Consider the following 25,412-nt stretch of genomic DNA (forward strand, 5'->3'; position numbering starts at 1 on the left):
CTCGGCCAGGAAGTGGGGGGGCGGACCCCGAGGAGTAACTCCTGGGCGGGGCGGGGCAAGGGGGTGTCCCTTGGGGGCCGGGAAGGCCGCCCAGACCCCGGCGCGGCCCCAGACCCCGCCCTACCGGCCCCTCACCGGCCCCTAACCGAGGCGAGGGGTGCCCGGGCCCTGCAGCTTCCCTCGCCCCCAGGGCAGCGGCCGCCGGCCCCTCAGCTCAGGGAGACGGGCTGGGGCGCCCGCGGCCCCGGAGCCGGATGGGAGTTGTAGTCCGCTTCCTCGCCGGGATGCCGTCCGCTCTCGGCGCCCCCCTCCAAAAAACTCGCTAGTTTCTGATTTCACTTTATTTGTACCGTTACAGCCGACCTGGGGGACAGCTAGGTGAGGCAGGGATGGTTACACCCATTTGGCAGGTGGACACACTGAGGCTTGGGTAGGACGAAGGTGAATTGAGAGGCTGAGAGTGAGCAGGCCCTGCAGCTGGACCCTGGAGCGGGGCTGGGCTGCTGACTCCACCACGGCTTCTTACGCTAGGCGGGACCAGGGCTTGCGGCCTGGCCTCGAGCTTCGGGGCCAGGGAGAGGTCTGAGCTGGGCTGGAGGAGGCGGGGGGTGGGAAGGACGACTCTGTCCCGTGGTATTTCTGCCTTCTGTCCAGCTGTCTCCAGCTGCGCTGGACCAGATACCATGGGACTGTGGGTCTGTCCAAGAGGAGGGACCACAGGGTGGGGCATTTTAGTGGCTTTAGACAACAAATCCTTCCACTAAAAGATCTCTTTGGGGATTTGCCTCCCCCCGCAGACGGGGACCTCCTTGAGCCTGGACAGGGTCAGATTGCCGGCGCTGAGGGAGGAGGCACTCTGTGAATGTCTGTGGTGCAGCACACGGGGCTTTCCGAGGGGTCTCCCACTTAACCTCCTCAGACACCTGCCCTCTGGCCTCGCGGGGCCCACAGTCTGGGAAATGTGGACCTGGAGTCCGGCTGTCTCGCCGAAGTCAGTCAGGTGGCCGAAGGGGAGTCAAGATTCACACCTAAATCTGAGGATCCCGTCGCTGCTTCTGTGTCTCTGGGGAGGGGCTGGAGGGCAGGGGCTGGCATGGTGAGATGGAGCCCTCAGGGTTCTCACCTAATGCGTTCTGTCCCTGCTTATGGGGCCCGACAGACATGCTGCCCACGGGAGGATTCCCACCCTCTGAGGCCACAGGGGGGCGCCAGAGACCAGAGGAGGGCTGCGTGCTCAGGCCAGGACCAAGTTCCCATCTCCTGGGGAGCTAGGGGTAGGGAAGGGGTCCTGGGTGAGAAGATGGGCCATTCCTTGCTGCCCCTCTTGGACATCCTGATCCCCCGCCCCCACCCCACACAGCCTCCTGTTGTCAGCAGTCAAGGGCCAACTGGAGAGGCCTCTGGGTCACTCCCTGTGTGAACCTTGGGCACTGCCGAGTCCTCAGATAAGATCCACCACCCTCTGCCCAGCCCTTCAGACTCCATCCCCACATGGTACAGCAGAGGGGAAACTGAGTCCTGCTGAGGTCTGCGTGAGCAGAGCTGGGACTGGCCCTGGGCACTCCCCGCCCATCTGGTGCTTGATTCTGTTTGGTCCTGTGTTCATTTTGTCCCATCCTTGTTCCAAGCTTGCGTTTATCTGTAAAAGGGGGTCGGGTCAGGCTCCCTGTCCCCTCCTTTGCAGCTCCAGGCCTCAGGACTCTGTGCCTGAGTCAGCCTCAACAAGCGGCCAGTCCTCCAGCCCTGCCAGCAGAAACAGCCCCTGCACTTGGACCTGCTTTGCCCCAGCAGATCTGTTCTCTGCTCCTGCGTGAGCCAGACCACCAGGGCCACAGAGGCCTCTCTGCAGGAGGCCCTGCATGGTTGGTGGGTGCTCAGTGGATGAAGGAGGGTGAGTGGGAGACCTCCACCACCCCATCTTCCCGCACCTCCTCCCTCACACTCCCAGAGGCCCACCTAGGTGCAGGGGCACCTGCCCCCCATAACCTCTCTCCCCTCCAATACAAGCCTCTTAGGTATCAAGGTGCTAGCATTGCTCTCACCCAGCCCTGGGGGGAGCAGATCTTCGTGATAACACCTTGCATTCCTATGGTGCTTCTTAGCATTTCAAAGTGACTGCAGATCTCTTATCTTCACAAGGTCTTGCCAGAAGGAGGGAGTTACTACCCTGCCTTCGAAGATTAATACCTCGAGGCTGGGGAGGTGGGAGGCGGATGGTGCCAGCCTCCAGCTCCTTACCCAGGTTCCAGGCCTAGGCCAGTGCTGGGCAGCAGAAGGGCAACATGTGGCACCCAGATGCTAAGTACAGGGGACGGGGGGAAAAGCCAGCCTGCCGTGGACTCCATGTGGGCTTCTGCGAAGGGCCTGGGATGGTGAGAAAAGGAAACTGTCAGTTCAAAGACCCAGGCCTAGCGAAAAGAGAGGATGGTTCTGATGAGGAGGAACCCCAAGAAGAGGGGGAAGGTGAGGGCCAAGTGCGAGTGAGGGCCAAGGAACCCAGGTTTTCTGACCTGCCCATCCCCCCCACCCCAGCATAGCCCTCTGGGTCTAGGAGGGGCCCAGACACAAGGCAGGCTCTGGGGTCTGTGGCTCCCCTTCCCCAGGTGGGAGGAGCAGCTGCTCCCAGTAGATGGTCCTGCAGGGCTGACCAGAATGGCAAGCTGCCCCTGCCCTGGGCCACACTGGAAGCGCAGTGCCCCACTCCTGCCCCAGGGAGCCGGGGGACAAGGAGTGGCTGTCTGTGGGGTCCTACAGCTCTGCCTACTGTTGACCAGGCGTGTGGCCTTGGGCAAGTCAAGTCACTTCCTGTCTCTCTGGGCTGCTGACTTTGTGCGAACTGCCCCAGCTCAGGTGTGAGGGGCAAATGGTACGCGGAGTGGCCGCCAGTGGTCGCTGGAGTGCGTCTCTAGGTTGGAGGGTGGGGGAGCTCGTGTCAAGCTGCATTGCTGCTCAGGCTCCCGGGTTTTATTTAAATGTGCGTCCATTGGGGTGGCTTTGGGGGAGGGGCTGATGGGGATGGTGGGCTTGAGGGTCTCCACTCCCCAAGCTAGCCCTTGGCAGCCCCGCACGCCCACTCCCTCCCCGCCCACCTCAGCATACCAGGGGTGTGTCCTTTGAAAAGTCCAGAGCTCCAAATGGTGGACATATGGTGATTTCATCATCCTGGCTTTCCTTCCAAAAACCTTCTCTGTGCTGCTCCAACACACCATAGGGGCTCCCACGCTCCTCAGCGGCAGCAGGCCACGTGGTTTTATAATTATCAATCCCCCTGGGCGCACAGGAAGCCAGGCCCTGAGCCCCCTCGGCCACCACCCCGCTGGCCCATGGGCGCCACTGAGTCTGCAGGCTGCTTGGGGAAGGGTGGGTCCTGCCGCTTTGTTCTGGGAGTTGGGTGGAGTGCCGGGCTCTGTGCATGGACCCTCACCCCGACCCTAGCCAACCTCCTGGGGTGCTCAGCAAAGGCAGCCATTCGAGCTGGGCACCCTAGGGACCCTGGCTCTGGGAAGTAGGGTCACTGCCTGCATTTGGAGGAAACAGACTGAGGAGGGGAGAGGATGGCTGAGTCCCAGCCGGAGGCGGAGCTGGACTTGAACTCCTGCCTGCCCCGAGGTCTACCTCCACCTGGTTTCGGAGCTGGCCTGCTTTGCATGCTAAGGGGCAGGACTGGTGGCTCGTATCCTAACCCTGTCATAGCCTGGTGGCCTTGGGCAAGTCCTATGACCAGCCCATTGGAGCTAAGAACAGACCACTGGTTTGGTTGAATTGATGGTTAACTTTTTTGTTTACTAAGGAGCGGAAGGAATGTTTATTCTGATGAGATCTCACATGGAACCTCAGTGTATAAAATGGAGCCGCTGTGGGGGGCCCAGAGGCAGTGGGTGGGCCCCCTTGCCTCCTGGGTCCTGGGCTCCGAGGTGCCGCGTGGGCACATGGCCCTGAAGGAGCATTGGGAGCGGGGTGGAAACACGCTTCCTGTACCCCAGACCAGCCCCGGAAGAGGGGCCCTTTCACCCACCATCCTGGCCTGCTAGGGAGGGGGGATGAGGTGGGGACTGGCCCCCCAGGAGGGTGGCCGCATCTTTGTCCACACCCATTGGCCCTTCTGAACCCCCCTCACGGCCGAGAAAAGCCCCCGAATCTGTAAAACCCTAACCAGGGGTATGAGCTCTGGGGCAGCAGGGGGCAGATCCCTGCCCTCGGCCCCTCCTTCAAGCCTCGGATGGGCAGTCACTCCCTGGGGCAGCCTTCGGGGAGACACCCTTGGCCCAGGGTGGGGGGTGCTGAGTGCAGGCTGTGCTGTAGAGCCCCAGGTGGCCCTTCTCTCACTCACATTCCCCGAGATCTGGGAAGTTCTGTTTTCGTTGTGCTCCAACAGCTGGAACAAGCACGCTCCAGCTCTCAGGAGACCCCTGGAAACTGAGGGGCTGTGCCAAGCCTTCAGGGCCCGGGCTGGAGTGACAGCATTTATTTAATCTTTGTGCGGTTTCTCAAACCCGAATCTAGAGCTGCAGACTTTGGGGTGCGGCGAGCTGTAAGCCCGGTTTTCCTTTTCAAGGGTACTTTCCGTCTGACACTCAGGGAGCTTGTGCCTGGCTGGGTTTGAGGCTCCTCCCACGACCTTGTCCAAGCCCTCCTGAGTCTTGAGTTCTCAGCTGTGAGTGGTGAAAACAGGGACCTTCCATGTCACGAGGGTCAATGTGGCACAAGGCAAACCCTCTGGGGGGTGCAGAGGGCTGGTGAGCCCCTGCTCCCCCAGATGCCAGCCATCAGCCTGCATGCCCACCACACGGGCGGGTGCACCCGGCCTGGCCCCCAAAACCTGTGGCACTGTTCATATCCCCCTCTGCCAGTGTGCCCGGAACACCCTCCAGCCAGACTGCACCCTTCCTTGGCACGGTGGCTCCACATTTGTCTCCCTTCCCTCTGCTGGTACAAACAGTCCCCTATCTGCCACATCGGCTGGCCCCACCCTCCGTAATTGTATTTTTGTCTTCTGAGTACCAGCTTCACCGTCTCTGAAGCACCCTGGGGCTAGCATGGAGCCCAGTAAACCCTAGTCTACTTGACCCCTCCCAGTGCCAAGAGCCCTGTGGGCGCCCAGCTGTCTGTCCCCGGCCAGGGCAGGGCCCAGGTGGGAGGAGATGGTGCAAAGATTGCAGAACACGGGTACCTTCGCCACCAACCCTGGGAGGGGGGCAGCCTAGTCCTCGGTCATCAGAGTGTCTCCCAACCTCTTCACCCCATCCTCCCCGCAAATCAACTACTGCTCAGCTCCCACCCAGCACGAGGAAAGGGGGTCACGGCCCCGCCTGCAGGCCTCACTCAATTAGGAGATAGCAGAGCTCCCGCAGGCACTGTGGGGAGCAGGCCCCGGAAGAAGACGACCAAGCACCAGAAGCCAGATGCAGCACAGTTAAACTTTTTAATGCAAGAAAAAGTCTAGTCTTCAGTTGCTTTTTCTTCTCACAGGTGAGTGTGGAGGACCACTGCACCTTCAACAGTGAATTCCCGATGAGGTCATTGCCTCCATCCTCACCTAATACCGCAGGGCATGGTGGGCCAGCGGAGGCCTGGGGAGCAGCATTGGGAGGGCGGGCGGGGGTCGGGGAGGTCAGAGTCGAGGAGTCCCTGAGACCCCCGTGGGAAGCCCGCTCTCCCTGCCACAGCAGCTCTGTGATGATGGCTCCAGGCCCTGGGGGCCGGCCACTGGCCAGCGAGTCCATCCAGGCCCCCAGAGGCTGTACTTGGACAGCCCGGCCAAGGCAAAGCAGAGTGAGGCGGCCTGAACTGGCCACTCGCTGGCTCAGGTTTCTCATTGCTCAGCTGGGGGGGTTGTTCTAAGGGCATCCAAGCCACGTGCCGCCCTCCTTTGCTCAACAGGAGGAAGGAAGGTAGGGGGGGCTTCCGTCCGGAAATGAGGATGAGGCAGAGGGAAAGGGCTGGGTTGTCCCTGGTCCCACTGTCTGGCCACTAGGCCCGGGCTGGAGCACCAAGCCATACCAGGGTCACGAGGACTCACCACCCACCCAAAGGTGGGGCAGGGAGGTACACCAGAATGTTCCAGGGAAGTGAGAGGGTGAAGCAGGAAACACCACCTCTGGGGTCCCTGGCGGGGTGTGCCCTGCCAGCACCCCACATCTCATGGCTCCTGGGTAGAGCTGTCCCCTGGCTGGAGTGTGGCAAAGGAGACAAAAATCACAGCTTCTGAACAAGTGGTTGGGAAGTCACTGGAAAATTTCGTCAAGTATGAAAGGTGTCACTTTACAGAACAAAAACTAGCTTATATATTTTTCTGGACGATGTTCTCTCCCACCCATCCCCTGGACCCCCCTCTAAAAAAGGAAGCTAGGCATGGCCTCTGTGGCTGCCGAGCCGAGGGATAAGAGAGCAGAGAGCAGGCCTGTGCACAGGGAGCCGCGGGGAGGGGAAGGCACCAGAACCAACTGAATCCAGGAGCACAGGGAGGAGGCCGAGCCGGGCGGGAGGAAGCCGCTGGCCCCGGGAAGCAACCCTCGGCTTAGAAACCAACTGGGGGTCCAGAGCGTTGCTGTCTCCGTACAGCCCCAGGACCCCATAGCTGCCAGGAGGGGCGAGCAGGGGTGGGCACGGCAGGCCACGGCCCCTGCGGTCTCAGTGGCCGCACGTGCTGCACAGTCAGGGCGGGAGGCGGAGGCTCTGCGTGCGTGGGGCTGTCAGATGGAGGAGGTAAGACAGAAGGCTGCCTCTAACATTATATATTAAAAATATCCATAGTTCTTGTGCACAAAATTCCATCATTCACATATGAGCATCACCCCTGCCTCCCCGCCGGGCCCCGGAACAGCCTGGGAAGAAAGATGGTGGTTTTCCTTTTCAAGAGCTGAGGAAGCACCCGCTCAGTCTTTATGGACCTTGACAACTGCGACCCTTGCCCCCCTCCCCAGTCTCCGCCTGGCTGGGCGCCAAGATGGAGGGACTGCGTCACCGGCCGGCCCGTCACTCGTGCCTCCGCTTGGAGGGCGGGATGAGGTGTGGGGGCAGGTCGGCGGGCAGCTCGTGGCCCTCCAGCTTGACTTTGATGAGGTGGTTGGCCAGGGCAAACTCCTCGTCGTCCAGCAGCCCGTCCTTGTCCACGTCGGCCAGCTTCCAGATCTTGCCCAGCACCGTGTTGGGCAGCTTGGACTTCACCATCTCCTTCTTGGCGTTGGCGCCCGTGATCTTGCCGTTGACGGGTGACAGTGTGTAGAAGATCTCGTCATAGGTGGGCTTGTCCTTGCCCACCACCCACTCGACGTCGTCGATGCCCTCGCCGGCCCCCTCGCCGTAGCCGTGCCCGAAGGGCCCGTTCATGGTGCCCTCGAAGGCGCCGCCCTTCACGGCCTGGGAGGGCATCAGGGCCTCCTCCTGGCGCACCATCACCATGAGCCGCGCGATGTCGTTGGCTAGCATGTCGTCCACCGTGTCCAGCAGCTTGGGCTTCAGGGCTTGGAACTTGCTGAAGTCCTGGGTCTGCAGGAGTTCCTGGAGGGGAGGGGAGGCAGGAGAAGGGCTGGGCGGGGCGGCTCTCAGCCTCCGGGCGGGAAGCCTGGGCTCCCATGCAGAAAGAGCCGGTTTGGTGTCCCGGCCCCCAGCACTGAACAGCTCAGGGAACTCAGCTAAGCCCTCTGGGCCCTGGCTCCCCCAGCTGCAAACTGGAGGTACAGCACCTTACAGGGCTGGGGCGAGGATTAACTGGGATGACACTGGAGTGCCTGGCATGGCCCCGCCCGCCCCCCACCTCAGGGTGAGTCACCACATTCCTCTCTGGGGTGTCACGGCCTGGGTCAGCTTCTTTGGGTACTGGTGATTGAGCCAGCTGTTCCATTTTGGGAGGCCCCACCCCATGGAGCCGGGGTTCCCTCCAGAACCACCGTCCCAGTGCCCAGGCCTCCCACACTCCCCGGCCGCCAGCAGCCCTCTCAGGGCGTGCGGGACAGCCGTACCTGCATCTTGCGGAGGTTTGGGAAGTCGCCCGGGGAGATCTGATGCTCCCTCTCGATCTTCTGGTAAATCTCTCCCAGGTTGTTCACCAGCTCTTTCTTCTTGCTCTCTTTACCGAAGACATTGGGCATCTCCTTCTTGAGGGAGCTGATGATGTAGGCATGGACCTGTGACGACAGGGAAGGGGCGGACGTCAGGCGCTCCCCAGACACCTGGTCAGGAGCGTGGCCTGCGTTCCGGCTGCCCTAGAAAGTGGGATTGTAATCCAGGATTGCCAAAAACAGTCCAAAGTCCAAGTTCTTTCTGTTTCTAAACAGGCACCCTCCTCCCCCGGCTGCCCCCTCCACGCAGCAGAGGCGCAGATCACGGATCACTCACGTCCCTAGCAAGCCAAGCAGGCCCCACGCCTGCATATGGAAATATATGCAAACATCCCTATGTGGATGCTGATGTCGAGTGCACAAAATGACAAGGCCAGAGTTATGTTCCACTTTATCACCATGACAGCCTCGGGGTGACTAAGGATTAGAAAAGTCCCACAAGGCTTTTCCCAGATGTTTCCAGCTTTATCAGAGCTTAATGCCTTGCTGCTTAGATCTTTGCTAATTAAGGGTGCCACACCCTTCATTTCCCCACAGCAGGCCAGGAACCCTGGCTACCCTCCAAGGGCACCAGTCTTCAAATCTCGTCGCCTCACCAAGCAATGTCCGGGCGTAGAGGGCTGCGGCCAGCCAGCCTCGGCCCCCGCACCCCTCTTCTCCCAGACTGCACGCTCAACCCCATCAGATCTCCTCCACTGGCCCGACCCCATCTGCTGCTGGTGGGAGCCTGGCTGAGAAGTGCCCAAGGAAAGCAGGCCCGTCACAGAGAGCCACAGTCACCACTCTGCCCACCACAGGCCAGTGTGAGTTGGCACAGAGAGAACCACTCACTCCAGGAAAAGGAAACACTCTCGAAAGAGCAGGTGCGGGATGAGATTGGAGACCACGGGGTTTTCCAGACATGGTGACTCAACGTGCCTGCGGGCCAGCGATGGCGCAGCATCTCTGCAGACAAACAGGCAGGGACCGAAGCCCGCCCTTGTTCTGTCCTGGAAGGAGGCTGAGAGGGCGCACAGGCGGCCCTGCCAGGAGAGGGGCTGGGCAGGGAGCAGAGAGCTGCCCTGCGGCCCGAGTGGGGCTGCAACTGGAAACGGGAGGCCAGGTTCTTCTCCGCTCATGGCCTCTCCCTGTTCAGCTCGGGGTGTCCCTCGTCCTTTGAGACCGGGAGCCAGTTCCATGGTTTTTCCCATGAGTTCCTGAGAACCAGCTCCACCCACCAGGAAGGTTCCAGGAGTCAGATATCTAGGAAAGCATGCAGCCCTGCGTCCTCAGGAGCAGGCTCCTGCAGCTTTACTGTGCACACAGACCGCCAGGGGTGGTGCTCCCGTGCAGGCTCTGATGCGGAGGGTGGGGTGGGGCCTGAGAACTCGCGCTCAGCTCTAGCAGGCTCCGCTCTGCTGGTCCCTGAGCCCTTTGGGCAGCCAGGGTGGGGACAGAGCCCGTAGTAAAGGGTGAAGGGTCAGTTCTCACTATCAGGCCAGGGAGCACCATGCTGCCTGACTCTGGGCCTCATGACAGCGTGGGCCACCCTGGGCCACCATGTTCGCCCCGGCGGAATCTCAAAACTCTGCGCTGTGCGCAGGCAGCCGCTTCCCCAGAGGCAGGAGACGGCCGCCGGGGACAGGGCCTGCTACCTGGAGAGGACGCCCATCCTCGGTCCTGTACACTCCGGGCCCAGGGTGACTGTTTCACCGGCCACAGGACTGCCTGGGCTGATGGCTGAGCTGCGTGCCCCAAGGGTCTGTGATCCGCCTGACTCGGCCTGCAGACCTCGTCAAAATCTTGTCCTCAGGGGACCCGGTCTGCTCCTCTGTGTTTGAAGGTAGTATGAACCGTTTCCCAGCCCCAGCCACCCCCGGGTCTCACTGAAGTACCTGGCCAGGCACTGAGATTCCAACCTCTGGAGCAACTCAGATGCTGCCAGCAGGTGCCGGCAGGCCCTGTGCTTCCCCAGAGGGGAGGGATGGTTGACCAGGCCTCTGGGAGCTGAAGCCACTGGCGTCCTCTCTGGGCCCACAAGCTCGCCCCCCATCTCTCCACCAGCTCCCTCCTATCCTGGCTTAAGCATCAGCTCCCACCCGTGGCCTCCGCAGCCCGGCCCACCCCACCCCACCCCGCGGACACAGCTCCCCAGTCTTCTGCGGCACCCCACTGCGATACACATAAACCACGCTTTATTTTCTTTAGTGTTCTGCTTTCCCCCCTATGGCTGATGAGTGCTCAAAGGGTGGGGACCTGTCAGTCCCCACTGCGTCCCCCACGCCTAACATGCACTGAGTCCATCTCAGTGCTCGACAGAGCTGGGAGGGGAAGCCGGGGAGGCCCCAAGCTGCACCCCCAACCCCTCCGCTTCCCAGGCTGCCCCTTGGTCCCGCGTGCCCTGTCTGATGTTTATCCGCATTAAGACTCAGTTAAGAAAAGCTGCATGCAGGGGTGCACAGAGTGCGCTGGCCCCGCCCCACCCCGCCCCGCCTACCTTGGCCAGCCGCGCCCGCTTGATCAGGTCGTTGAGCTTCCTGAGGGCGGCGTTGCGGGGCAGGGACTGGATGTCCTTGAAGAGGTCCTGCTCCTCGGCCTCGAAGAGCTTGCGGTTGTCGGGGATGAGGAGCGGGTGGGACCAGAAGGAGCCGATGTAGACCCGGACCACCTCGGGGGTGTTGATGATCTTCCCCAGGGACCACATGAGGGCCCCGTAGACCCGCATCAGCTGCTGGGTCTCGATCTGGTCGGCCTTGTTCAGCACCACGCGGATCTTGTCCTCGTGGTTCTTGAGGGCCTTGATGACCTCCGAGAACTCGTCCGAGATGTCCAGCTTGTGGGCGTCGAACAGCAGGATGATGCGGTCCACCCGCTCGGCGAACCACTCGAGGACGGCCGCGAAGTCGTAGCCTGTGGGAGGGAAGGCGGAGCTCGGGCACCAGGCCAGGCGGCTCGGACGGCGCCCGTCCCCAGCCCGGCCCCAACTGCTCGGCCGGCGGTCCTTTCCATGCGCAAGACGTGCTTGAGTGGACAGCACGGCACCCTGAGGGCATGGTCAGCAGGTCCCCCTATTTCTGTACCCACGTGGTTGTCCCCTCACCCATGTAGCACCTGGCACACAGAGGCGCTTAACGACTAAATAACGCACAGAAGTCACGGAGTCCAAGCTCTCAAGTGGGTCAGACTAAGGCAGGAGTGAAAGGGCGGCCTGAGCAGCACGGCTGAGCGCGGCGCGGGGAGAAGAGCGGACGCAGGGGCTGCCCGCTGGGTGCCCCCGGACAGCAGGGACAGTAAATAACAGCGGCGACACCTGCAGCTGCTACCTGTTCAGACCTCGTGTGCCAGGGTCCCGGTTTTGCAGGAAGCTCCTTTATTCTCTATAACAGGGGTTGGCAAACTGCAGCTCGGGGGCCAAACCGGGCCCCCACCTGTTTTTGTAAATAAAGTTTTATTGGAACACGGCCCCAGGCATCTGTACTGTCCGTGGCTGCATGTGTCCGCAACGGGAGGGCTCAGTGGCTGCGACAGAGACCATAAGGTCTGTGAAGCCAAAAACAGGAGTTCTCTGACCCCGACAGAAAGTTCACTGACCACGGTGCTACAACAAGCCTGTGAAGTGCTACAAACCACTTCCCCTCTGTAGGTCTTAAAGCTTCTCTGACATGAAATGGCTGGACTAGATAAACTTCCGTTCTCAATCTATTCTGTACTGTTTCCCACCACCCGCTTTAAGGCCCTTTGGTGAACCGCACCACCTGTGGCAGAGACGGCTAACTGGAATTCTTCCTTTCATAACAGAACTGTCTGGTTTTAGCCGGATTCACGGACCCCCCTGCCCAGCTTAAGACTGCATTTCCCAGCCTCTCTTACAGCAGAAACAAACAAGAGAAAGTGTATGAGCCCTTTGTCCTTTTCTCCTTTCTTGAGGACTGGAATGCAGATGTGATGGTAGGAGTTGGAGCAACCACCTTGGGCTCAGAGATGGAAGCCGCAAGTTCAGATTGGCCTTGGACATAAACTATCTGATATCCAATTTAAGCCAATGTATTTTTGGGTCTCTGTAATAGTGGTTTAACTTGTATCCTATTTTACAATTATGCCTCTTCGGAATGTTTTCACTTCTTTCACTGCCCCCAGAAGGAGTGAAAATTCTGTTTCTCACCTTTTAGGAATATTACGGAGAGGGAGGAAGACCACATGAAAACAATGGCCTAAGAGCTTTCGGAAGCTTGGTCCCTGCCCCTGAACCACCATTTCCTCTCTGGGTGATTCTGGGCCAGCCTCTTGTCCCTGGGCTCAGTCTCCTCGTTCTTCACTCGCTACCCACAGGCCGCCCCAAATGTAGGCCGGCCCTCTTAAGAACCACCGAGTACTTCCCAGAGCACAGTCAAGCTCCAGAGGATAAGCCAGGGAAGAGCCGGGAACACTGCCCAGAAACCGGCCAAACCACTCTCCTCGTCCTCACAGCCCGCTCCCAGAATCCCCTGCAAACACACCGCTACCCTGAGCACGCTGGGATGCAGACACGTGTTCTCTAGACCGCAGGGAACAGACCAGCAGCCAAAGGAAGGGACGACGTATGGAGAACAGGCCCAGAGCAACCTGCAGAGCCTCGGGGAGGGCAGCCTCGCCGTCCTCTCATCAGGACCCTGTGAGCCGAGCTGTGCATCAGAGCAGGGCATGGTGGCTCCCAGGCTGCCAGGTCGCCTGGCCAAACGCATGTCCCCAGTGGGCCCCTCAAGAGGTCCCTGAACTCGGGCCAGAGCCCACCCAACCCCCCCTCCCGCTGCGCCGGGCTGTAAGGTAAACAGCTAACGCCGTGGGGCGGAGCCGAGGGGAAAGCTCGCTGCTTAGAGGAACATTCCAGCCGCCGGGCCCCCAGTTCAAGCGTGTTCCTGGGCTGTCTCACGCCTGAGCCCCAGTGGGCACTCAGGAGGAGCCCAGGCTTTCCAACAAGACAGCTCTGCATTCAGCCCCTGCTCTGGCCATGGACCCTGCGACCTCATGTTCTTAACTTCTGAGTTACTTTCTTCATCTCTAAAATTCAAAACACAATTCCCCCTAAGATGGTAGGGAGAAGAAATGAGGCACCGCAGTGGGCTCCCAGCACAAGGCCGGGTCTGAATGACAGGCCAGGCAGGCCCAGAGGACGGGAGGGGGGCAGGGTGCCCTGGGCCTCCAAGTCACTGGCCAGGGACTGAGAGCGACAAAGATTTGGCCTGGCTCTGAGGCCAAAGGTCAGCTCTCGTCTTTGTGGCAAGACACGGAAATTTAAGGAAAACCTCAAATCCACGACTTCTGTCGACTTGGCATGGCAGCTGCTGGGCTGCGGTCTGCGACCTGCTCCGGCCCAGCACACGGGGCAGACGAGACACTCCGATCACAAGCAGCCCTTGACTGGCCCGTTTCTTAACAGGGTGGACGTGAGGTGAGCTGGGGGCAGCAAAGCCCCTGTGGACCTGACCTTCAGCCTGGGCAGGGCCGCATGCAGCCTTCTGGCGGCCTGTGCAGTTGATGAGAACCGGCCCAGCTACCAGCTTCCCCGTGCTCAGAGAGTGTCACCCCTGTGCCAGCCGCCAGCCACCATTGCAGGCTGCTGGTTCCAAAGCACAAGGCCCCCACGGCCCGGGACTCGGTGTGGCTGGATCCGAGAGCCACGGGAGGGGACATCCAGAGTGAGGCCATAGGCAGAAAACTGGAATAGGAAGGCCGAGGCACAGGCCGAGGGACGCGGGGCAGGGCTCAGTGGCCTGTGCCCAGCTGGCCAGGCTGCACGGCCTTTTATGGCCGGCTCTGGGACCGTGGGTCAGCCCTGCAAAAGTGATGACTCAGGACTGGATGGCGGAGGCCCCGCTTCTCCCCTGCGTGAGCTCAGAGCGCATGAGCTGAACGAGCAGACTCACACAGCTGGGGAGGCAGCGATGCCAAGACTGAGGTGCTGGGAATGGGGCGCCCTGATGGGCTGGGCTCCGGCCCAAGTCAGCTTTGGCCCTGGAGTCAGGACAGCGCGCGGGGAGACGAGGTCACCCCCAGACTCCACCCAACGCGGCCTCACTGCCCCCTGGCCCTGATGGTGGGGCGCTGGGGAGGACAATGGGGAACGAGAGAGAAAGGAGGAGGAGTCTGAATCGCGGCCCCAGAGTCACCGCCGGCGGGTCCACAAGTGCCGCCACAGGGCCAGGCGCCCCCACCTCCCCGCACACAAACCCAGCCTCTCGCCACCCCCTCCAGGGGGAGCCGACAGAGCTGAGGCCATTTTTTGCAGGTGAATGAAATTTCCTGTTTATTATGGAAAATGCTCACACTTTTGGTGAGGGAGACAGGGTGGCTGGCCAAGTACACCCACAGGTCATGAAGAGGGTCTGAAGTTCAGGCTTGTGTGATGTCATCGTAGGTGTGTGACCATTAATAACCATGTGGCTGCAGCCGCCGGCAGGCCCACCTGGCGCCCTTCAGCCTGCTAACCCCTCACTCGTCCTGAGAGATGATGTCTCAACAGGCACCAAGGGCGGGACCCACAGCTGTAGCACCCAGAGCACCGGTCAAGTTCACGCAACTGGCAACGTGGTTCCAGCCACCATTCAGCCTGTAGCTTGTCAGCAGGTGACCAGCACAGGGATCAAGGGACAAGTAGAGGGAAGAGCTCGTCAGCAGCCCCCCAGCACTGCCCACCACCTCAGACGCCACCTAATGTACAACAACAAAAGCGGGGAGTCACAGCGAGCTTGGCGAGGGAGAAAACCACGCCCCCATCCACCGCGGGGCACAGAGTGCCATACCTTCGTAGCTTCGTCTGCCTCAGGCCCCGGCAGGAGCGAGAGCGTGGACACCATGTCCCCACGAAGGACACAGACAACACGGTCCGAGGGGTGGGCCGGAAGTGTAAAAGCCAGAGCCACTGTGATCAGGGACAAGCTCTGGCTCAGAAAGTTCTGGGACCCTGAAGACATCACGAAATAAGCCAGTCGCAAAAGGACATGCTGCCTGATCCCACTTATATGAGGTCCCTGGAGAAGCCAAATCCAGAGACGGAAAGCAGAGCGGTGGTCGCCAGGGGCTGGGGAGTCAGGGTTTAACGGGGGCAGAGTGGCAGTTTGGGAAGATGGAAAAGGTCTGGAGATGGGTGGCGGTGATGCCGCTCAACAGTATGAAGGTATTTAACGCCACTGACCTGCACACTTAAAAACGGCCAAAGCTGATGTTCTGCGTATTTTACATCCCCTCCACACACACAGTCCTGGGTGAGGGAAGACAGGAGCAAGGCTGAGCCCCTCGGGCTGTGTTCAGCCTCGGGGAAGGAAGCCTGCCTCTGCCCTGGCTCTGTTCCCAGGGAGCCCCCTGCGGCCCCTCCTGCTCTCCGGGGTACCTGCCTCTCCGGGGCTGGTGGCTCCTCACGGGAGCCATGCTCCCACCACCCAGCACTGAGGTGCAGACAGGAGCAATTGTGATGGCTCCTGGCCCCGCCGTGGCACCCTCCAAATACAGGTAGTTCCACAGCTGGGGGAAAAGCTGCTTCATACATTCCAAAATCTACTAGAATACAAACAATAGAGGGTTGGTCTCCAATCGACTTTTGTTTCCTGCCATTCAAGCTGCGTGGGCCTCGGTATTTCTTGCCACGGCTCTCCATCACACACGCTTCCAACTCACGCCGGGCCCAGGAGAAAGGAGCGCAGGCGAGCAAAACAGAGCTCCAGAGCGGGGAGTCTATGTGGGGACTTGTCCCCAGGCTTCTTTAAGCTCACATTCTCAAGAGAAGGACTGTTCCAGCGCAGCGCAGCAGTTAGGGGAAGGGGCCGCCCCATGCACCCGAGAGACACGAAGACACTAAAATTCGCACTGTACGTGGAGGCTCACAGCAGCTTTATCCTAAACTGCCCCAAAGCGGACCCCCAAATGCCCTTTGACAGCAGGTGGGTAACAAGTCCCAGGGCATCCCTACGATGGGACCCGGCACACCCACAGGAGTGAAGCTGATCCCCAAGTACACGGTGACGCTCAAAAGCACTCGCCAAGCGAAGGCCAACGACCCTGAAGGCTTTGCAACGTATGATGGCTCACGACATGGGGAAAGGCAGAACCTTAGGGACAAAGGTCAGAGCGGTGGGTTGCCCGGGACCGGGAGTGACTACAAAGGGGCGCAGGGAACTTTCCGGGGTGATGGAAAGATTCTGTATCTTGGTTGCGGTGGTGGGTATGTGATGGCTTCAGAGAGCTGGACACCTAAAAAGGGTGAATTTTACTACATATAACGTCGACCTCAATCAACCTGACCTGACACGAAGAGACAAAGGACAGGGGCCAGCCAGTGGGGAAGAGACGGACTCTGGAATCAGGCCCACATCTGAATCCCGAACCGTCTGCTCAACAACCTGTGGTGTAACCCTCGCAGGCCACGTTCCCTCGTGAGCCTCAGTTTCTCCATCTGTGCCGAGGATGGAAGGTCTCCACCTCGCAGGGCTGCTGTGAGCATCGAGAGGCTGCCTGGCGCTCCGGAAGCACCTCGTAAATGTTTGCTATGATTTACTCACAGGGTTTGTACTTTGGGCTCAAGCTCAGATTCTGAAGGGTGTGTGGGCAACAACGGCTTGTAAGGCGTGAAGAATGTCTCATACCCCAAATATAAACACAACATTTGCAGGCGCTCGGGCCAGCTGCCACCCAGCCGACAGCCAGGCTCACAGCCGTGAGCAGGTGCCGAGCACCGGCTGGTAGCGCTCCTCCGTGGGCAGAGCGGCCCACGCCCCAGCAGAACCTTCAGCATTCCCATCGAGGGCTCGGGCCGAAAGCCGTCCGGCTGAACCAGAGTGGGAAACAGCAGGAGGTGGGCAAGAGGAAGGTCTGAGGAGGGTGGCCGCTCTGCCTGGAGCCCAGAGGTGGTCCCGCGATCTGAAGGGAAACCCCGACTGAGTCAGAGTTTCCCCATCCTCCAGCCTCCTTGGGACATTACTCAGAAGGTCTTCCTCATCAACGTCTGGAAATCCCTGGATTTTTCAGCGTCTTTATTTTTAATCAGCTGACCTTTGTCAAACACTTAACTGGGCACCAGGCACCGGGGCAAGAACTTAAGGCGGTGCAGCCACTCCCTGGAGCCCCCAGCTCCTAAAGTACGGACCTGCGACCTGAACCCTCTCATCTCTGTGCTGTGGGCCCAGGCATCCAGGAGGGCTGCCTTTGGGCAACCTCACGGAGTGTTCTACGGGCTGCAGAAAACCCTGGTGAAACACTGGCCTGGAGGGCCTCTGCGGGGGGCATCTCAGGAGGTGGTCCGCTCGAGGGTCAGCAGGAAGGGCCAGCTCAGGGTCAGGCGGCTCCAGGTCTGGGCTGGGGAGGCCCCGCCCGACTGTTAAGGAGCAGGACGGCTCTTGGGCTTGGCTGGAGCCCGGGAAACAGGGACAGTCAGCAGGAGGGCAAGTGAGAACCCAGGGGACTGGCCAGCCTTGGCTGGGGCTGCTACTGCCGGTCCATGGATAGCCTGGGGGACAATTTCTGCCTGGAGGCAGAGAACAGGGTAAAAGAAGCCGCCAGCACTGTTGTTCAAAGCCTGGAACTCAGGCCTGTTTCTGGACTCAGAGTCTGATCTTGGGCTGAGAGAAGCAGAGGGGCCCTGTGCATTTCAGGAGAGCCCAGGGCCCTGTAACGACCTGACAAGGTCAGACTGTCTGACCCCGGCTCTCGGAGCTCCTTCACCCCCAGGCACCCTCTCAGCACAGTGCGGTGTGAGCACGGCCTTGGCTGGGCTCCAATCCTGCTGCCCACACCTGCTCGTCTGTGTGTCATCTGGGCTAATTACTTCACTCTGCGAAGCCTCTTGTTTCCTCATCTGAAGAGCAGCAGCTTCCGCATGGACGCAGCTGCCGTGATCACTAAGGGGAGCTGGTTCACAGGGGAGGGGTCAGCGGAAAGCCAGGCACGAGGCCGGCCGGGCCCTCATCCCCTAATCCAAGTTTAAGCAACACGTCCCTGCTGACGCGACTTCCACGGGGGAAACTGGGGCACAAAAGTTACAGCTCAGCTCCCAGCCACGCAGTGACAAAGGCGGGGAGCGCGCTGGCCAGGCCCTGCCTCCCCGGCTGGGCCTCCACCCAAGGGGCCCCGGCCGTGGGAAGACCCCGCTCCCTCCCAGACCCCCCTGTGACCATGCAGGTGATCAGCAGCCCAGGAGCCAAGGACACCAGCCCCGCCAGTGCCCTTTGGAATGCCCTTTATCAGTCACATGGGCAGCACTCAAGAACAAACGCCGTCCCCAGAGGTCCCCCGTCTTTGCTGACACAGGAGAACGTTATCTTTATAGTCAGGATGTTAACGAGACGGGGAAGCACAGCCCAGACCCCCCAGAGGCCCCTCTCTTCTCCAGAGAGACTCTCAGGGGTCTCTCGCGGAGCCCGGGCCGGGTCCTGGCTGCTCTGGACCTGCACAGGCCCTGCCTGCGCGCTCCAGACAGTATTTCCTGCACATATTAGGAAAAGCGGAAAAGTCAGGAGGAGCCTGGCAGATAGGGTGGGAAACGGGAGTGAAGGAACATGCGACCCCAGGAGGCCATCGACTCTCCAGGGGCTGAGGTCGGAAGCTGGCAGGAGCGCATGTCGCTGGCCTGGGAGCCATGCTTTCGCTTGGCCCTATCTTTCTGAGAGGGAAACCTGCTTTGCACGCCATCGGCAGAGGGACAGAGGGGCAGCCGGCAGGGGAGCCTGGAACGCACCGCCCTTCTCTAACTTTTCCTCTGCTGGACAGAGTGACATGGCACCTTTGCAGTGACCAATAGGTGGGGCCTCAGAGAAGGAGAAATCCAGCCCTTCTGCATCTACCCAGAGGTCACCACCCCTGGAGCCCACACCCAGACATCTCAGAGGTACCGCCCGATGGTCTTTCTGTGGCTGATAACAGGCTGGCACCAGATTTTTAGTAAATACTTTAAACCAAGACCTCTAGGGTTACAGACGGAAAGAAATGGCCCAGTAAACCCAGTGTGAGGACTCTCGCTATTTCACAGGAGGAATGTCCTCCTCCAATCAAAGCAACGCACTTGTCTTTAAGCTTCCTTCCTGCCCACGCTGGGGTGGGGAGGACTTCGGTGGCTGCCCAGGGACCCAGAGGCCACGCCTTACACCTGGAGGGGCACAGGCAGGCCCCACAGGTGGAGCGCTAATGGTGGGCCCCGGTGTCTCCTGCTGGCTTCCTCCTCCAGGTCTCTGCCATCTGCGCAGACAACCTGATGACGGGGACTGCCCTGCGCACCACGTCCTCGCCAGCCCCCATCAAATGCAGCCTGTGTCTGACTGGAGGGCGCACTGAGCCCTGCTCTGGTGCCTTCCCAGAGAGAGCAAGCGTGGACCCCACTGCCTGAGCTTAGCTACCGGGGGAAGGAAGCAGGGGGAAGGAAGCAGGGCAGTGGAGGGAGACGGCTCAGCCGGCAGGGCCAGGGGCCCCAAGGCGGCCAGACACACACTTGCAACTTCTCAGCCTGCTGAGCCCTGAGGACGAAAGCTGCAGTGCTAGAGCCAGCCAGCACCAGTGGGAAACAGCTGCTTCTGGGTTCCCTTTCACGAGACAACAGAGGCCCCGGGGACCCTAGACACTCTCCCTCAAATACCTTCCCTCCCAGCTCTGAAGGCCATGCTGAGCAAGGTATTGTGGGAAGATAAGCCTCCTTTTGTGAGCGGCTGTCCCTTATCCGAAGATGTGTACACATCATGTGACCTCAGAGGTGGCTTAGGCCTCTATCTGATGGCATCTCCGCCCACCCCCTCAGGTCATCAAAAAGATGGCTCTGCAGAGCCTCAGAGAGGGCCCCTTCAGGACAGCTCAGCCCTGGAGGGCGTTTCAGACTAAATTCCCTTTTGTGGCTCTTTCTCTTTAAGAGTAACTTATTCAGATTTCCTAGCCTTGTCTTTGGCTTATCAGGCATTTTCTTTAAACCAGGTTAGAACAATAAAAGCTGTAAGAAAGAAAAAAAAAACGGGCCCTCACCTTTTTTGAAGGGGTCCCTAAACGGTTATTTTGAATTCCTATCCTAGACGTGTCGTTATCCTTAGGGGCGGAGAAGCTAAAAGCCAAAGCCACATTTAGAGATAGGGAGCAGTTTTGTGTGCTCTGATGCAACCCCGTATCAGCAGGGGCCCACAAGCCGGAGAAAAAGAGAAGCGATGTTCTCCGCACGAAGAACATGGCCCCCACCCCATCACGGCCGGTGACATTCCACCCCCAAATCTCAGGCTGCTGACTTCAGCTGCAAAGCTCCCCAGTGTCGGCCACCCGGAGGGAAAGCGGGGCGCAGGGCAGATTTGCAAGTTAATGATAAACAAATGTAGTCAGCTGACCTGCCCCTCTTTCTGAATGTGACCTTACTTCATTCTCTCAGTTGCAGCTGCAGGCTCCACTCCTGGCCGGCTAGCTCTTTCCCGCCTGCTCCTCCTGGAAAGCTTGCAGGCCCCAAGGCTCCCCCCCTTTCTCCAAAAAGGGGCTGCAGCAGAAATATAACCTGGTTCAGGCGCATCCTGCACCCGATCTTCAGAAAGCTAGGCAAAACTGAGACAGGAGTTTACACGATCGGTGGGCCCGGGGCACTAATACTCAGCGCGACCACCTCATGCCACGCACAGCACCAGGGGGCAGCTCATTACCAACATTTAAGCCCATGTGAACACACTGCCACCAGCCCCTGAACGTTTAACAAATTCCCACGAGCTGCTCCTTTTGGCGGGCTCAGTCAAGTCAAGCAGTTCTCTTACAATCCTGCCAGACTCTCCAGGAATCGACACGGCTGCGGAAAGCAAGCTCTTACACACAACTAAGGTGAGTGAGCCCCAGGGGAGCAATGCCGGCCGAGGTCCCTGGAGCTCAGACACTGAGGGATTTCCTGTGACCTCAGAGGCAGCCCAGGGCCCCAGCTCTGAAACCTCTCCTCCTTTCCAGCATGCCCCAGGGGCTGGGAAGCCTGACAGCCACATAAAACTGGCTGCAGCCTCAGAAGAAAGCAGCTCCTGTCCCCTCAGGGCTTGGAGCACGGTGCAGATACAAGGCTGACAAAACGGGTTCGCATGTGGGCAGCCTCAAGGGCAGCATCTGGCCGGTGTCACAGACATCAGACGGAAGGAGTCTGATGGAGACACCAGGTGCCCCAGGCCGTGCCAGAGCCTGTTTACCTCTGCTGATGCGCTGCTTCTCTCCAGACAGGATCCCGGGAGTGTCGATGATGCTGATGCTGTCCAAGACCGGGTTGGGTAGCTGCGCACACATGAACCTGCATGAAAGCAAAAGGTGGGAGAGAGAGGGCAGACTGAGTGATCGCTGCTCTAGACGGACAGCGGTGCCTTCTGCACTCCTCCGTTGCTGCCTCTGGCTTCCCTTCCAGGAGCAAGGAACTTAAAGGAGGTTCTCTCTCGTCTTAGCTTTCAGGGGTGGCCAGCAAACTGCACATATTCTCTTAAGCGGGAATCCGACCAGCCGGCTCAAACTGGCCCACATCAGCACTTCCCTCCCAGTAGCTTTTCCCCCAGAGTTCGAGAGTTCAACTTTCAAGTTGCTGATGCGCTCGTGAAAATTGCCCGAGCTTAGGCCACCATTCAGTTCCAGAAGGGAAATGAAGGGTGACACTGGGACCCTGGAATTCCATATGAAAATTTTCAACCCTTGGCTTGATTTCCACTGAAGAGAGATGGTCCTTTTCTCTTACTGCTGGGGCCGGCCCTCCCCTTCCACCCAGCTGCCTGGGGGAAGGGACTGCAGTGGGCGACCAGTGAAAGCCAGGGGACCACATGGGCTGGTTGGTGGGGCAGGGAAGTACAGACACCATTCTCTGACAGTCGAAGCAGGCCGATGAAGAACGAAGCCCCAGAGAGGTTGGCAACTCACGGGTAACGGCTTAGGGGTGTGTGCCTGACTTCCCGCTGAGCTTAGAACAGCCCAGAAAAGCAAGGGGCTGTCCCAACTGATAGCAGAGATTCTTGACTGAACACAGAAAAGGCTGCTTTAAAACCTTCTCTGAACAAGGTATTGTGAACAAAGAAAATTCTGACCCATTGTCTACAGGACACAGGCTTACAGCTGCCTTTCCAACAGTGAGGAGGAATCTGAGCTTATTAGCTTCTCCTTCTGGCCCCACACCCCAAGTGACCAGTGGCCCACAGGCTGGGGGCAGCTGGCCAAGGGCGAGAGGTGCCGCCTGCAAGTACAACAGAGTAGAGCCAGCTGCCCGGCAGGGTGAATAAACCTTGGACCTCCTCCTGCCAGTGCCAGCAGCAGAGCACGGTGCCCTAAATAACCGCCTGCGTGACCTGTGGTTCCCGATAGGGAAGGGAGCCACGGAGATGATGCCAAAATAAAAGGATCTGAAGTAGAATTGGCTCTGAGAAGTAGGAGACCTAACAATGCCTTGTCGATGAGCCTGGTGAGTAAGTTAACATCTGTGCAAAGCCCAGGGCATGTGGTGGAGACCATGAAAGGGAGCAGGCAGTATAAACACATCTGATCCCATGTTCTCGCCCACAAGGATGCCCGGATTTCATCTGGTACTACAAATGGGCAGGACCAGTTATGCAACAAGTTGTCATCAGACCCTCTTGGGACACCCTGACTGCGCCCTGCCACAGGCTGCTCCATCTGATTTTAGTCTGAGAGCAGCCACTTAGGGGGAAAAGGCTGGAAAGTCAAGTTCATGACTCAATGGGTCTCTTGAGTACCAGGAGAGGCTGTGTCAGCCAGAGAAGAGCCCTCTTTGTGTGCTGCCAGGCTGGATGGCACTCAGGGTGCTACGCAGGCTGACACAGCTGGCGACCTCAGTTTCAGGGCAAACCCGAGGCCCCCATCCTGGCCTGAGGAGGTCCCTTTCGGCAGGGCCATTAGTGTTGGGGGACCCTCTGGAGATGAGGCGGTGGCAGGAAGGAAATAAATGCGTGGTTCTCGGATCCTGTGGTCCCAGCATCATCAACATGCCTGGCTTGGACCCAGCACTCCGGAACTGCTCTTTTTTCTGGGTAGCAGCAACAGTAGGTGGTAACTGGCTGCGTTCACTTGCTGAGTGAGCTCCACAAATCAGCAGGCCCTCTGAGCCACAGTTTCCTGAACCAACAAGGTGGGGGTTGCCTAGATGATGTCTAAGCTCCCTTCCAGCTCTGAAGCGTCAGGTGTCCAAATTCAGAAAACAGGCCATATGCCCGGTTCTCCTTTCAAAAAAAGGTCTGCTCTTACAATCAAAAGTGGAGACCTAAAGACAGCAGGGGCAGGCGTAGCTGCCCTTCCTTCTAGCTTCCCAAAGTTCTGCGTGAAAGCAGAGATCTAGTAATGCTTGGAATTCCCAGCGTAGCAGACAAACTTTCCACGAGATCAGATGGCACCCACCAGCTAACAGTCTGAGCCAATCGCCTGTCTACAGGCACATATGGAATTCAAACACATCAGCATCCTCCGGAGGAGGGCTCCAGGCTAAGAGGGCCACAGCTCTCCAGGAGGCTCACCCGCAGGGTTTTACTCAGCTCTGGTCTGACACACAAACGCCACCAGCCCTAAAACAGGGGGACGGGCTTACATGCCTGAAAGGGACAAAAAGACCACAGAAGGCTGCCTGTCTGCTCTGTTAAAGGTCAGCTTTGCGCACCGAGGCAGGCCTAGCCACCGGCTTGCACCGGGGTCAAGCTGGTCCACCCTGTATGGCTGGACAGTGTCTGCGAAGGAATGTGATCGTATAGGGTGGAGACCTGGAAGGCAAGCATCAAGGATTCCTTCCTAGGCTCTTCCCCGGACCCAGACTATGAAAGGCATGTGGAGTCACTCCTTGAATGGGAAGTGGCAGAGAGATCTGTGAAGTCCTTCGCTATGTTCCAAGGGGCTGCGGGGAGAGATTCCAGAACCACTGACTAGGGCCTTCAAGTTCCTCTAGAGAAAAGTGAACTTGGCTGCCGTACTCTGTAGAGAGGAGGCCAGTGTTTCATTCACAGCATCCTGAGAGTTAGAATCTTGGCGGATTATCCTTGTCATGAGGAGGCAGGTTTCACCCATTTAACTGGGGAAACTGAGGCCCAAATAAGTTAAAGAACCTCCTAGCAAGTCTACAGAGGACCCAAATCTCATCCCAGGGCTCCCAGGGCCCCCGCCTGAGGGTGCTCCCCGAAACCCCTAAAGCAGCGCCGGTCCTTTCAGCTGCCTCTGGGAGCCGTGTTCCTAGTCCATCCGTCTGCGGCCTCCGCCGGCAGCCCCAAGCTCAGCAGGCCACAGCAGATCTTGGCTGTCCCTCCCACACAAAACCACCGGCCCCAGGGGAGCACAGCGCACCACACCAGCAAAGAGAATGGCTCAAAGTTTCACCGTATTTTTCCATGACACTTAAGAAACAGATCCTTGAAGGAAGGGAGAGTGGAGGGAGTTGGTTTGAATGAATTAGGTGTGTCCAGTCTGGGGAAGGGAGGTGGGGACCAAGACTCATTCCTGGTTCGGAGAGAAGCGGGGCTGGGATCTGCGGGGGGGGGGGGGGGGGGGTTGATAGTTAAACTGATGACCTGGAAAATTCTGGGGGCTGACAGAAGTCAGGGGAACCGGCGATACGCACTCCCAGACCCCCGGGTGGGTTTTCTGTGGGAAGCGGCAAGGGACCCTGTCCCTGGGAGTGGCCGCTGAGGGTCTCGCCGGGGCCTTGGAGACAAAGGCCGAGCGCAGGGTCGGGGCCCCGGCCGTCCCCTCTGTCCCCGCCCGGGGCAAGGGGCGGGTACCTGTTGAGGAAGGCATTGCCGAAGGCGTTGAGCTTGCGGAAGGGGCGCCGCGGGTCGACGACGAGCGCGTTGCCCGGCACCACGCCCTCGGTGGGGCCGTGCATCACGGCGATGAAGGAGTCAGTGGTGGGCTCGGGTCCGATGCGCATCCCCGGGAAGTCCTGCTCGATCAGGTGCCGGATGAAGGTGGTCTTGCCCGTGCTGTACTGGCCCACGAGCAGCACCATGGGCTTGTTGTCGAAGTCCGCGTCCTCCAGCGCGGGCGAGTGGAACTCGTGGAAGCGGTAGTGCTCCTCCAGGGGCAGCAGCTTCTGCGCGTACAGCTGCCGCAGCCCCTCGGCCACCGTCTGGAAGAGCTCCGGGTCCTTCTTGCGGCGGGCATCCTTGCTGACCCAGCTGAACATGCTGCTGGAGACGGGGCCGGCTGCTGCGGGACAGACGGCGGCTGAGAGCTGGCCGAGGGCGCGGAGCCGAGGCGGGGCCCGGCCGGCCGACGGAGGGGCGGCGGGGCAGGGGGCGGAGAGCGACCCGCACTGCGCAGGCGCACGGCACGGCCCGCGGAGCGCCCTCTGCGGCGTGGAGCGCGCGCCTCGCGCTGCGCCCTTTATAAGGCCGGGCCCGGCGTTCGGGCGCGCGCGCGCGCCGCCGCCGCGCAGGACCGCGGGGACTT

General features: G+C 59.7%; 1 protein-coding gene across 1 annotated transcript; it reads right to left on the bottom strand.

The window, feature by feature from the left end:
* Nucleotides 1–5,398: 5,398 nt before the first annotated feature.
* On the bottom strand, nt 5,399–25,412 carry EHD1 (EH domain containing 1). Its single transcript, XM_014844901.3, has 5 exons — nt 24,743–25,412; nt 21,185–21,282; nt 10,537–10,949; nt 7,962–8,126; nt 5,399–7,500 (listed from the first exon to the last, which is right to left on the bottom strand). Exons 1-5 carry the CDS (start codon nt 25,144–25,146, stop codon nt 6,976–6,978), a joined length of 1,605 nt encoding a protein of 534 aa, XP_014700387.2. The 5' UTR covers nt 25,147–25,412; the 3' UTR covers nt 5,399–6,975.

This window comes from Equus asinus, chromosome 17, assembly GCF_041296235.1.
Source record: "Equus asinus isolate D_3611 breed Donkey chromosome 17, EquAss-T2T_v2, whole genome shotgun sequence".
Lineage (NCBI taxonomy): Eukaryota > Metazoa > Chordata > Mammalia > Perissodactyla > Equidae > Equus > Equus asinus.